The sequence below is a fragment of the Danio rerio genome, chromosome 3 (genome assembly GCF_052040795.2).
Source record: "Danio rerio strain M-AB ecotype USA chromosome 3, GRCz13ab, whole genome shotgun sequence".
Classification (NCBI taxonomy): Eukaryota; Metazoa; Chordata; class Actinopteri; order Cypriniformes; family Danionidae; genus Danio; species Danio rerio.
The window spans coordinates 64355001-64370000 of record NC_141023.1 but is presented as its reverse complement, the minus strand read 5'-3'; the positions used below and the strand labels follow the sequence as shown (position 1 = coordinate 64370000).

General features: G+C 37.1%; 1 protein-coding gene across 3 annotated transcripts in view; it reads left to right on the top strand.

The window, feature by feature from the left end:
* The window catches only part of mgat5b (alpha-1,6-mannosylglycoprotein 6-beta-N-acetylglucosaminyltransferase B), a 382458-nt gene that overhangs the window by 1780 nt on the left and 365678 nt on the right, over positions 1-15000 (top strand). For all 3 annotated transcript variants that reach the window (XR_015479408.1, NM_001442878.1, XM_087242002.1), the window contains 1 exon segment: positions 6469-6581. Coding sequence is in view for 2 of the 3 variants with exons in the window: in NM_001442878.1 (NP_001429807.1) it covers positions 6469-6581 (113 nt within the window). In the remaining variant the exon portion in view is untranslated.

Genomic DNA, 15000 nt, shown 5'->3' with positions numbered 1-15000 from the left:
GAAGACAGAAACTAATGGGTTTATGACAAGTAAAGGGTGATTAAATGATGACAGAATGTTATTTTTTCATTTGTGGTTGAACTAATCCTTTAATTAACTGATTAATTAGTGTAACGATGCATTTACGCAGTGGCAAGTAAACAGAAAAGGAAGCAAATGAGGATTAAAATGACCTAATGAACAGTGAGGGATTGACAATCAGGTTACACGAGGATGTCAAGTCTTCGAAAGTATGCATTGATGTTTGGGTTTTGTTGTTCTAATGAAAAACGAGGTCATTTTAAGCAATGGCATTTTAATAGGGAAAAGGAAAGGCTGAGAAGTGCATATTTTTTTCTGTGCTTCAGTAGTGCTTTGATATTATGTAATATTCCTAGAATTGTCTTCTGTATGCTAAACTGTATGCTAGAATTCGGGCTATACTTAACCTGCAAAGCATGCAGTTACAGCAGATTCTTAAACAGAATCCATGCACATTTGGAAATAAGCATGCATCTTTAATAGTTAAATAAACAGATAAATAGAAACAAATGTTTAAATACAATTCTAATATATGCATATTATAATATAAGTGCACATTTGTGGACTTGATGCTTGAATCTATCTCAACCTGAAACTGTTGTGTTGACACACAACATTTCAAAGCAGTGATGAGCATCAACCCCTGCTGCATTTAAATGATGTATTTAGATTCACTATTTCCTCAGAGGGATTCGTGGTAGATATTTGCACCTCAGGGCTATATCATAAAACAGTATGCAATTATACCATTTGGAGTGTAAATGAAAATATTTATCATAGTTATGCTGGTTTACAGGGACAATAAAGGCCTTTCTACATCTTATATTAATCATAGACACTTATTAAATTACCGATTTAGTAACACTTTTGCAATATACATATGGTGATGAATAAAAAAAGACAATAAAGGTATTCGTATACTTAATTTTACAGGTTCAGTTCTCATCAAGCAAATGCTTTTAACATCTTTGAATAATAAAGCTTTTGGTTACCCATCCATTCACGGCAAAATCCTCTGAGAGCAATTTACTCAGTTTGGATAGTATTTGGTCCCTCTCTAAATTGGGATAAAGTTACTCAAGTTAATGAGACAAAGGGTTATTAGGTGGTGGTTGAGCACTGATGATGAACACTTGCTGTTAATAAGCAGAAACACAGAAGGGAAACACAAAATTACAACTGAATGAAGCTGGGGTCACACTTGACTTTTCTCCCCATAGACTTCTGTTCATACGCACGCAAATGCGTCAAACTGGAAACGCAGAGTCATGCGTTAAGTTTAGCAGGTCGCTGTGGTGCAAAGTTTAAGCTTGCTGAACTCTGACCTTCGAAAACGCATCACTTGCCTGCGTGAGACCAATCGAGGATTAAAACATGACCTCTCTTGACAGAAATTTAAAACATGGAGCAATCGCTTGCTTTTTTAATGTATAATAATTTTGTTTAATCCCGCCCCTTTTTGGAGCGTTGTACGACAGAATTTCGCAAACACAAACTCTAGTGTGAATGCAACTTTAAGTCATAGCCTTAGATGAAATCAAATAAAATATAATACATAGTATCTCTCAAAATCTTCAACACAATCTCACGGCAATTAGTAACTTTTTGATTTAGTGGCTAATTCGTACGAATTCGTATGATCCAATTCGTACATTTTAGTACGATTTGCTCATCATCCAGTGACAGTGGGGTTAGGTGCCATGCCTTTTTAAAATCGTACAATTTCGTACGACTGAACTCCTACGAATTCGTACGAATTATCCACTAAACTCCCAAAATGTAAAATACTTAAGTTTTCTCATGAGATCAGGCTGAAATCTCAGCAGAAGACCATTAAGCAACTACACAAACAGCAGCTTTACTTATTACCAACCCGTTTGCCTTTATTTAAAGAGAGACCAAATACTCTCTGAACTTGATTTTTACAGTTCTTTCTGCGGACTCTGTAATTTATATTTTACTTGTCTTCATTATGACTCAACTGAGACTCATTAACAGTGCCTTAAATTTAACCTACTTTTAAAATAATTTGTTTATTTATTTATTTAGACAAGGACTATCCGTTCTTGAACAGGGCAGATATGTTAATTTGATAAATTTCTGCACGTTTATAACCTTCCAAACTTGTCTCTGGTGTTATCTGGTTTCCAGTAATATTTATAAATGTACTTATGTAGACTCAAAACTGTATTTTTGCTGCTTGTTTAAGCTATGTATTTAAAATCAGCTGAAACATCACAATTCTTGAGTTTCAGCTTTAAATCGTAAAAACCTTAAAGTTAACTTAACTGATTTACGTTGGGAAGACATGAAGGGATTGTGTGGAACCCAGCAATTTTGCATGTACACTACCTGACAAAAGTCTTGTCGCCTATTCAAGTTTTAGGAACAATGAATAATAACCTGACTTCTAGTTGATTATTTGGTATCAGAAGTGGCTTATATGAAAGGCAAAGGCCTCTAGATTGCACTTATTTGAGCAGAATAAAATCTGATCATGCCTTGATTTTTAATTCCTTAATTAGGACAGTAAGGTCTGACTTGCTTAAACAAATGTCTTGCCAATTAACAGAAATAATGTCCAGTTTATAATATAAAGTCATGCTGCAGTGGATAAAGAATAAATATCATGTATGACTCCCATTGGAGGACTGCATCCATACATCTCTGCAATGACTCAAATAACTTATTAATAATCTTCTGGAACGGCAACGAAAGCCTTCTTGCAGGACAGCTTAATCTCACGAGGAAACTTAAGTATTTTATGTCTTGCCAGTTTAGTGGCTAATTCGTACAAATTCTTACGAGTTCAGTCGTACGAAAATGCACGATTTTAAAAAGGAGGCCTGGCACCTAACCCTACCCCTAACCCCAACCGTCATTGGGTGTTAGGCAAAACGTACTAAATTGTACGAATTAGGTCGTAAGAATTCATACGAATTAGCCACTAAATCAAAAAGTGCAGGTACACTAGAGGCCATCAAGATACGAGACATGTTCAATAATGTTCATGTCTGGTGACTGGGCTGGCCAATCCTGGAGCACCTTGACTTTCTTTGCTGTCAGGCACTTTGATGTGGAGGCTGAAGTATGAGAAGAAGCACTATCCTGCTGAAGAATTTGACCTATCCTGTGGTTTGTAATGTAAGGGAGAAGCACAAATGTCTTGATACCTCAGGCTGTTGATGTTGCCGTCCACTCTGCAGATCTCTCATACACCCCATACTGAATGTAACCTCAAACCATGATTTTTTTCTTCACTAAACTTGACTGATTTCTGTGAGAATCTTGGGTCCATGAGGGTTCCAAGGTCTTCTGCAGTGTTTGTGATGATTGGGAAGCCGTTCAACAGATGAATCATCGGAAAAATCTGCCTTCTACCACTTTCCAAATGATCAACTAGAAGTCAAGTTATTATTTGTTGCTTTTACAACTGGAATCAATGACAAGACTTTTGTCAGGTAGTGACAAAAAACTGCATGTAAACGGAGAAGTTGATGGAAATGTATGAGTAAGGGATAAAGAAACTAGAAATTTCTTTACATGGCATATTTAACTGTCTTTTTTCATGTCAATCTAAAACGCATTCGGCTATTTTGATGCTGTTCTTCTTCACATAATAACTGTGACCATTTCTGAGAAGCAACACTGACAACAAAAACACCTTTAAACACCACAACATGCCTATCAAAACAAAAATAATAGCACTGCATGAAGAAAAGACTAGAATGACTGAAACTCGAATCTTTGTTCTCCCATATGCAAATTTGCACTGTCATGTTGCGATTGGTCACGTAACACACTAAAGCACTAATTCCGTTCATTTAAGTGCATCACAGCTGTGGGAATGAGGCATTTATGTAGACCAAAACACAGGAATGAGTTGCATTTAAGCACTTCTGCTCCCATTGTCTTAATAGGGTAAGGCTTTTGAAATAGGCTTTGGGTTCAATGCCTGAAATAAGATGCGGGGTAAATGTAAGCCCAAGGTAAATGTGAAATAAGGTGTGGTAAATGCAAGTTCCAAGTTATCCAATTTTAATTTTATTATTATTATATTTTAACCGTATAAATTCAGTCCAGAGTCATTGGAAACACATGTCACAGCCAACATTTTTACGAAAAGAAAAATACATTGCTCAGGTTACGTTTCTTTGCACATTTTAGACGAAAAATCCACTAAAGGGCGCTGTCTTAATTTTTTTTGCAAATTTGAAATATGTAAGGGCGAAGCAGTGGCGCAGTAGGTAGTGCTGTCGCCTCACAGCAAGAAGGTCGCTGGGTCACTGGTTCGAGCCTCGGCTCAGTTGGCGTTTCTGTGTGGAGTTTGCATGTTCTCCCTGCGTTCGCGTGGGTTTACTCCGGGTGCTTCGGTTTACCCCACAGTACAACGACATGTGGTACAGGTAAATTGGGTAGGCTAAATTTTCCGTAGTGTGTGGATGTGTGGATGTTTCCCAGAGATGGGTTGCAGCTGGAAGGGCTAGAAACATGCTGGATAAGTTGGCGGTTCATTCCGCTGTGGCCACCCTGGATTAATAAAGGGACTAAGCGGACAAGAAAATGAATGAATGAATGAAATATGTGACTTAAGCAGGTCGCACACCAGCGGCGGCGGCTGTCTGTGATGCCCAGCCACGACTCAGGATGTTGTTCATATTTCTGCTGCGCCACAGAGCGCCATCTGATTAGTTTCATTTTAAATATCATGCAAATAAATGTGCGCGTCTGGTGTGTGATACTTTCAATTGTCATGTGCGCGCTGTGCCGCGGTGCTGAGTGGCGCATCCGGTGTGTGATGCCCTTAATGGTACGCTTTGTTGTACATTTTAGATACACGTCATTCTTGTACATGTCCAGGAGAAAGTGGAGCTTATCGTATATATCAGCAAAACACTGAGCTAAACCCTTCCAACCAATAGTGTTTTTAAAAGCACACATGTGCGAAAAGTGCACTGCGAACACATAGCTTTACCTTGATTTTACATTGCTTTTATCTCTTTTGTGTAACTATGCTTCACCAGACTCAAACCGAGCGCTCTTCATCACAAATACAACACTTTACAAGGTGAGCTACCAAGCAAACTGACCACACTTTAGATAAGTTGTCCATATGGAGATGGATAAGTGATACAAATGTATTTATTACGAACCATAGACAGCGTTAAGTTTTTTTGTGGTGTTTATTTGGTGGGCGGAGTATATGCGCGGATATAACAGAGGACGCGTGTGGTGAGGGAGATGTTGCGGACGCCGCCCTCTCTATTCTGCCGACCTATGCGCGAATATAACTAAGGACGCGGGTGGTAAGGCTGGTGAGGGAGGTGTTGCGGACACCGCCCTCTCTTTTCTGCCGCCCTATGCATGGATATAACTGAGGATGTGGGTGGTGAGGAAGGTGTCACGGATGCCGCCCCCTCTATTCTGCCGCCCTATGTGTGGACATAACTGAGGACGCGGGTTCGTGAGGGAGGTGTCGCGGATGCTGCCCTCTCTATTCTGCCCCTCTAGGCAGCCGCCTAGGTCGCCTCTATGGACGTGCCGGCCCTGGGGACAACGTGCTTTGGCCCTATTCAAGGCAGCTGTACATAGTGTGAGTGTGCCCTATGTCTCTCAGCTGGCCTGGGAATGCCTCGGGATCCCCCCCAAAGGAGCTGGAGAAAGCGTCTGGAGAGAGGGAAGTCTGGAGTTCTCTCCTAATACTGCTGCCCCCAGGACCGGTCCCGGAAAAATGGTAGAAAATGAATGAATGAGTGAATAAATCATGAATTAAAATAACGACTTGACAGCTGAGGGAAATTCGTGGGACCATTCATTCATTCATTTTCTTGTTGGCTTAGTCCCTTTATTAATCTGGGATTGCCACAGTGGAATAAACCACCAACTTACCAATTTAGCCTACCCAATTCTTTCATGTCTTTGGACTGTGGGGGAAATCGGAGCACCCGCAGGAAACCCACGCGAACATGCAAACTCCACACAGAAATGCCAACTGAACCGAGACTCGACTGCTTCGTTCGTGGGACCATTCATGGGAAAATAAACCCTGAAACTCTGACCAATGCGAAGGGAGTTTGCTCGGATGTGAGTTGTTTGAACTATTTTGGTTTGTTTAGAAACTGCCGTGTGAAAGCGAACGGTACCAGGAATGAAAAAATAAACACTAACAATTTCATGCCCTGTTTCAGAACAAAACATCGATCTACAGGTGTGAAAGCACCCTAAATGTAGCTGTTTTATCATAGAGGTTTATTGAAGGGCGAACGGTGTATACAGAATTCTAAGACAACAGGAGGATTCATGAAAAGTTCCACAAGGACAATGTACTTCTTCTAACAATACACTTCCTCTTATGCTTGTTTTCTGTGTGCCTGAAAATTCCTCTATCCTGGTTCCACCTCAGCACATTCATCCATGCGTATGTGTGTGTGTGTTTCTCTGTTGCAGGATATTTGTGGCTGGGATCGGTTTCTTCAGCCTGTGCTTCTTAATGACCTCTCTGGGGGGTCAATTCTCCGCCAAGCGACTGGCCGATTCCCCGTTCAGCATCCGAACTGAAGGTACGTTAATAACCGGCACCTGTGCTGACCGCGTGCATGCCTAATTCATCCGCTGGCATTTGCAGACCGCCGGTTTATGAGATCTTTAATGCGGTGTAATGGAGGTTTTTGTGCCGGTTTGAATACCCATGGGGGTCGCTGGGCTGTGAACGCCATCTCTGGCTGCAGACGACCCCATTTGTCTTCAGTCGTCACTTTTTTTTAGGAGTATGAAAATAGATCACAGTAGGAGCTGGAGGTCTCACTCTCTGCAGATCCCTAGAAAAAGCGGGAAATGGTCCTAGAGAAAGATTGATCAGTTGTCTGAATGAAGGGGTTTTCCAGATGTCTTGAATTGTGCTGTGGCTGCATAAACAGTTGCAACATTTCAGGAATGAACACATTAAATTATAGTATCAACTCAGCCCCAATAATTCTGCGCACCATGGTAACCGTAGCAACATTCTGTAGTCATTCCTGCATGGTAGCTTATAATTTTTTTTTTTGGAAGGCATGTGTTGCCATGTCCACTTATTATACATATTTGATTAATTGATTGATTGAGTGACTGATTGATTGGCTAAATAATTGACCGATTGACTAACTGACTGATTGATCGATTGATTGATTGATTGATTGACTGATTAATTGATTGATTGATTGGGGGTGGAGGTGCAAAGCTATGCCATGTCCACTTGTTAAACACATTTTATTAATTGACTGACTGACTGATTGATTAGTTTGATCGATTTATTAATTGATTTATTAATTGATTAATTGGGTAATTATTTATTTAATAATCTATTGATTAATTCATTAATTGATTTATTGATTTATTGATTAATTGATTGATGACTGATTGGTGGGGGCGGAGTTACAAAGCTATGTCATGTCCACTTATTACACACATTTGATTGATTGATTGATTGATTGATTGATTGATTGATTGATTGATTGATTGATTGATTGAGGGTGGCGCAATAGGTAGCACGATAGCAAGAAGGTTGCTCGGCTCAGCTGTGGTCAGTTGGCGTTTCTGTGTGGAGTTTGCATGTTCTTCCAATGTTGGTGTGGGTTTCCTCCGGGTGCTCCGGTTTCCCCCACAAGTCCAAAGAGGTGTGGTTTAGGTGAATTGGGTAGGCTAAAATTGTCCGTGGTGTGTGTGTGTGTGAGAGTGAGTGTGTATGGATGTTTCCCAGTGATGGGTTGTGGCTGGAAGGGCATCCGCTATGTAAAACATGTGCTAGATAATTCTACTGTGGCAATCCCTGTTTAATAAAGGGACTAAGCCGATTGATTGATTGATTGATTGATTGATTGATTGATTGATTGACCAGTTGATTGATTGATTGACTGATTGATTGACCAAATGATTGATTGACCAGTTGATTGATTGATTGATTGATTGATTGATTGATTGATTGATTGATTGATTGACCAGTTGATTGATTGATTGACTGATTGATTGACCAAATGATTGATTGACCAGTTGATTGATTGATTGATTGACCAGTTGATTGATTGATTGACTAATGATTGACCAAATGATTAATTGACCAGTTGATTGATTGATTGATTGGTTGATGTACAAAGTTATGAAGATGGTCATGTTAATAGAGTTAGGGCAGGTCATAATATTTAGGACATAGTAGTGTATTATGGGATTGTTAATTTCTTGCACTTTTGTTTGGTCTAGAAAGATCTGGCAACAATAGGATCATGCTTGTATTTAGTTTCCTGTGATTTTTTTTTTTGGTTCATTTGGTTGTTGAATGGTGTAAGTTACTTTTTGTTGGCCTTATTCTATGCGTATTTTAATCTTTTTGGCTCAAAACTTTTATTCTTATTTACTCCCATTTATTTTTAGACATTAAAACAGCGTCTAACGCTGCTTGATGTTGCAAACTGACATTTTCTTATTATATTATGCTTCTTTGTCTATATAGTCGTGAAAACACTTGTTTGTAGATCAAGGAATCTAAACGTTTTCTGACGATTATTAATTCTAGTCATTTCTCCCATCGGCAGCTAAATTGGAAGTTTCAGAACAAATGCAAAAATGAGCACCATTCTGCATAAAAAATTAGGTAATTACAGATAATGATTAAAAAGCTGATTTGAATCACTTTTAATCCCTAGAGTAAGTAATTTTACATGAAACATAACTGAAGTGTCTATAACACAGCTATATATCATGTTTACTTATTATAAACACCTTTAGATTAGGCTGTTTAAAAAGTGTATTTGAATCACGTTTAACCCTTCGTTTTTGACCCTTTTATATCATGTTTACTTATTATTAGCAGTTTTAGCCTAGGCTATGCTAGGCTGTTGTTTGGCTTGGCTCATAAAATAATCAAGTTTATGAAGCTAATCAAACAGGCAGCTGCAGGTGGCAAATTTTGGATTTATTCCCCTGTAAAGCTTTTGGAATTGTTTTGGTTTATCAAGGATTTGATATTCATTCAGTTGTTCCCTCACAAAATCTGGCAACACAACATAACCAATGCCTATTTTTCCTTCTCTGTGATTTACTTGCAAATACAAAAGAGAAATACATCTGTTTTGGATTTTATGTCAGCTGAAAAATATCCAGGAAAACATCACATGCTTTTATAGCGACATAATATTTAGTCTATAAGCAGAATATAGTCTGTTATTGAATATTTAGTGTTCTTGTTATTGAAAATAAGATGGTAAAGCTGTGTAAGTACAATGATGTGATAACAGTTGTGTCCAGAAACTACACATTCAGCAATATTAAAGGCAAAACATAATTTATTTGTAGTGCCAAGTCTGTTGATCACAGTTAGGTGTCTATACTACCTCACAAAAGTCTTGTCGCCTATCAAAGTTTTTGGAACAACACATAATAACTTGACTTCTAGTTGATCATTTGGTATTGGAAGTGGCTTATGTGAAAGGCAAAGGCCTCTAGATTTTGGGCCACTTATTTTACCAAAATAAAATATGATCATGCCTTGATTTTTAATTCTTTAATTAGGACAGTAAGGTCTGACTTTGCTTAGACAAAAGTCTTGTCACTGAACAGAAATATTTTTTTAGTATAGAATATAAAGTCCTGCTGCAGTGGAAACAGAATATTGTGTCTGACTCCATCATGAGCTTGGAGGACTGCATCCATACATCTCTGCAATGACTCAAATCACTCATTAATAAAGTAATCTGGAATGGCAAAGAAAGCGTTCTTGCAGGAGTTCATCAAGAATCTTTGGATCCATCTCCAATGCCTCCTCCTTCATCTTACCCCAGACATGCTCAATAATGTTCATGTCTGGTGACTAGGCTGGCCAATCCTGTAGCACCTTGACCTTCTTTGCTTTCAGGAACTTTGATGTGGAGGCTGAAGTATGAGAAGGAGCGCTATCCTGCTGAAGAATTCGCCCTCTCCTGTGGTTTGTAATGTAATGGGCAGCACAAATGTCTTGATAGCTCAGGCTGTTGATGTTGCCATCCACTCTGGAGATCTCTTACATGCCCCCATACTGACTGTAACCCCAAACCATGATTTTTCCTTCACCAAACTTGAATAATTTTTGTGAGAATCTTGGCTCCATGTGGGTACCTTCAGGTCAGGGGTGTCAAACTCAATTCCTGGAGGGCCGAAGCCCTGCACAGTTTAGTTCCAACCCTGCTCCAACACACTTACCTGCAGGTTTCAAACAAGCCTGAAGGACTCAATTAGTTTGTTCAGGTGTGTTAATTTAGGGTTGGAACTAAACTGTGCAGAGCTGCTTTAGGTCTTCTGCAGTATTGGTGATGATTGTGATGTAGTTCAACAGATGATTCAGGAGAAAAATCTACCTTCTGACACTTTTCCTAATGATACAGCTGGGATCAACAACAAGACTTATGTTAGGAAGTGTATGTGTATTTTTAATGCTGCAAACTCTTATATTATATATATTATATCTCATCTTATATTTAGTATTTAGTCTGTTAAGTGATAACAAAATGGTGATGCAGTAACCAATGCTCTGCTATTTTTGATGGTTGAGATGCTATTTTGAGCAAAGTAATATTATAATAACTATGTTTAAATGTTGGAGTTGTTATATTATAAGAATTTTAGATGCATTTTTTGTTCATAATACGTTTTTTGTTCTGTCAATATCTGGCAACACAGATAAGTCAAAGTTTGTATCATATTCCCTGTTATTTTTTTCCTGTTATTTTTTTATTATTTTCTATCATTGAGTTTGTTTATAACCACAGCTCGCTCCAGTAATTGCGATGATTGACAGGGTGGTAACCTTAGCAACACTCCAGGATCTGGCATGTTGGATATCAATTATTTTAGAGTTTATTTTTTGAACATTACCATGTTGAAATACTTGTTTTTGTTTTGCATCTCTACCAGAATCGCAGTCTAAGTGCCATCTTATTTTGTATTGGAAAGGTGGTTCAATGTATTGCCAGGTTCAATAATTATACAGTTTTTTTGTTTTTATTGTTTGGGCTTGGCACACAAACCAAACAAGTTTTAACAAAGAATGGAAGTGCACATACAAATATAAAGTCTCATTTTCAATTTAAAGCATTTTCATTTATTTTGGTCTTATATGTGGATTTTTTTTAGCAATATCTGGCAACAGATATCTCTTTACCTGCTATATTCTGGTATCTACAAATTATTGACACACCTCTATTATACATTAAACATGGCGCTACATCTATTGTACTGTAAATGTTCAGTTTGGCAGTGTACACTGGGTAGAAAATGTAGTTTTCTCTTAAATCTGAAAGATGGTTCATAAAATACTACATCAGAGTGTTGCCAGGTTCACTAATTAAAATCAATTTTGTGCTTGTTGTTCGGGCTTGGCTCACAAAATATTCTGGTCTCCTTTTCAATTTGCACAAAGCATTTTGATTTATTATGGTCTTGTTCTTATATGATTTTTTTTTGTAAATCTTGCAACAATTATAATGCCTCATGACAATAATAACAAACGTCATGTCAGTGTCATGTCATGCCAAATGTCATGTTATACAATGTCATCTTTGCATTTAAAATGACAAAGCTTAGTGATGACACTTAATGACGTGTCAATTGAAAAACAAATATGTCACAACCTGTTTTTGTCTGGTATTTGTTTTGACAATACCAGGTCAACATAACATGTCATAAATCTGTCATAAACATGACTGTCATAAGGCATTATAATTGTGTCATGATGATTCCAGCCATAGGCCATGTAAACACACACACAATCCTGTAAAATAAATAAATAAAAAAAAACACTTTACTTGGAGTGTTCATAAGACTGTCATGAAACCTTTATAATCATGACATGACACGACATTAAGTGCCATTCACTGTCGTGTCATTTTAAATGCAAAGATGACATTGTGTGACATGAGATTTGTTACGACAACCTGACAATAACAAATACGTCATAACCTGTTTTTGTCTTTGTTGTGACAACTTGACAATACCAGTTCAACATAACATGTCATAAATCTGTCATAAACATGATTGTCATGAGGCATTATAATTGTGTCATTATAATTCCAGCCACAGGCCGTGGAAACACACACACAAACCTATTAAATACATTTAAAAATACTTTACGTAAAGGCGTGTTCATAAGACTGTAATGAAACCTTTATAATCATGATATGACACTCCATTAAGCGCCATTCACTCAGTTATGTCATTTAAAATGCAAAGATGACATTGTTTGAGATGTCTTTGCCATGACAACTTGACATAAACAGATGCATCAAAACCTGTTTTTTCTTTGTTATGACAACTTGACATTACCAAGTCAACATAACATGTCATAAATCTGTCATAAACATGATTGTTTTTTACATTAATTTAGTTGTGTGTATTTAAATGGCCTATAGCTGGAATCATCATGACACAATTATAATGTCTTTTGACAATCATAGCAAATGTCATGTCAGTGTCATGTCATGCCAAATGTCATAACAAATGTCATGTTACACAATGTCATCTTTGCATTTAAAATAACAAAACTTAGTGATGACGCTTAATGACGTTTCAATTGAAAAACAAATATGTCACGACCTGTTTTTGTCTGGTATTTGTTTTGACAATACCAGGTCAACATAACATGTCATAAATCTGTCATAAACATGACTGTCATGAGGCATTATAATTGTGTCATGATGATTCCAGCCATAGGCCATGTAAACACACACAATCCTGTAAAATAAATAAAGAAAAAAACACTTTACTTGAGGGAGTGTTCATAAAACTGTCATGAAACCTTTATAATCATGACATGACACGACATTAAGTGCCATGCAAAGATGACATTGTGTGACATGACATTTGTTACGACAACCTGACAATAACAAATACGTCATAACCTGTTTTTGCCTTTGTTGTGACAACTTGACAATACCAGTTCAACATAACATGTCATAAATCTGTCATAAACATGATTGTCATGAGGCATTATAATTGTGTCATTATAATTCCAGCCACAGGCCGTGGAAACACACACACAAACCTATTAAATACATTTAAAAATACTTTACTTGAAGGCGTGTTCATAAGACTGTCATGAAACCTTTATAATCATGATATGACACTCCATTAAGTGCCATTCACTCAGTTATGTCATTTAAAATGCAAAGATGACATTGTTTGAGATGTCTTTGCTATGACAACTTGACATAAACAGATGCATCAAAACCTGTTTTTTCTTTGTTTTGACAACTTGACATTACCAAGTCAAAATAACATGTCATAAATCTGTCATAAACATGATTGTTTTTTTACAATAATTTAGTTGTGTGTGTTTAAATGGCCCATAGCTGGAATCATCATGACACAATTATAATGTCTTTTGACAATCATAGCAAATGTCATGTCAGTGTCATGTCATGCCAAATGTCATAACAAATGTCATGTTACACAATGTCATCTTTGCATTTAAAATGACAAAGCTTAGTGATGACACTTAATGACGTGTCAATTGAAAAACAAATATGTCACGACCTGTTTTTGTCTGGTATTTGTTTTGACAAGACCAGGTCAACATAACATGTCATAAATCTGTCATAAACATGACTGTCATGAGGCATTATAATTGTGTCATGATGATTCCAGCCATAGGCCATGTAAACACACACACAATCCTGTAAAATAAATAAATAAAAAAAAAAAAAAAACACTTTACTTGGAGTGTTCATAAGACTGTCATGAAACCTTTATAATCATGACATGACACGACATTAAGTGCCATGCAAAAATGACATTGTGTGACATGACATTTGTTACGACAACCTGACAATAACAAATACGTCATAACCTGTTTTTGCCTTTGTTGTGACAACTTGACAATACCAGTTCAACATAACATGTCATAAATCTGTCATAAACATGATTGTCATGAGGCATTACAATTGTGACATTATAATTCCAGCCACAGGCCGTGACAACACACACACACAAACCTATTAAATACATTTAAAAAACACTTTACTTGAAGGCGTGTTCATAAGACTGTCATGAAACCTTTATAATCATGATATGACACGTCATTAGGTGCCATTCACTCAGTTATGTCATTTAAAATGCAAAGATGACATTGTTTGAGATGTCTTTGCTATGACAACTTGACATAAACAGATGCATCAAAACCTGTTTTTTCTTTGTTTTGACAACTTGACATTACCAAGTCAACATAACAGTCATAAATCTGTCATAAACATGATTGTTTTTTACATTAATTTAGTTGTGTGTATTTAAATGGCCTATAGCTGGAATCATCATGACACAATTATAATGTCTTTTGACAATCATAGCAAATGTCATGTCAGTGTCATGTCATGCCAAATGTCATAACAAATGTCATGTTACACAATGTCATCTTTGCATTTAAAATGACAAAGCTTAGTGATGACACTTAATGACGTGTCAATTGAAAAACAAATATGTCACGACCTGTTTTTGTCTGGTATTTGTTTTGACAATACCAGGTCAACATAACATGTCATAAATCTGTCATAAACATGACTGTCATGAGGCATTATAATTGTGTCATGATGATTCCAGCCATAGGCCATGTAAACACACACACACAATCCTGTAAAATAAATAAAGAAAAAAACACTTTACTTGAAGGAGTGTTCATAAGACTGTCATGAAACCTTTATAATCATGACATGACACGACATTAAAGTGCCATTCACTCAGTCATGTCATTTTAAATGCAAAGATGACATTGTGTGACATGAGATTTGTTATGACAACCTGACAATAACAAATACGTCATAACCTGTTTTTGTCTTTATTGTGACAACTTGACAATACCAGGTCAACATAACATGTCATAAATCTGTCATAAACATGATTGTCATGAGGCATTATAATTAGCAAATGACATAGCAAACGTCATGTCAGTGTCATGTCATGCCAAATGTCATAACAAATGTCATG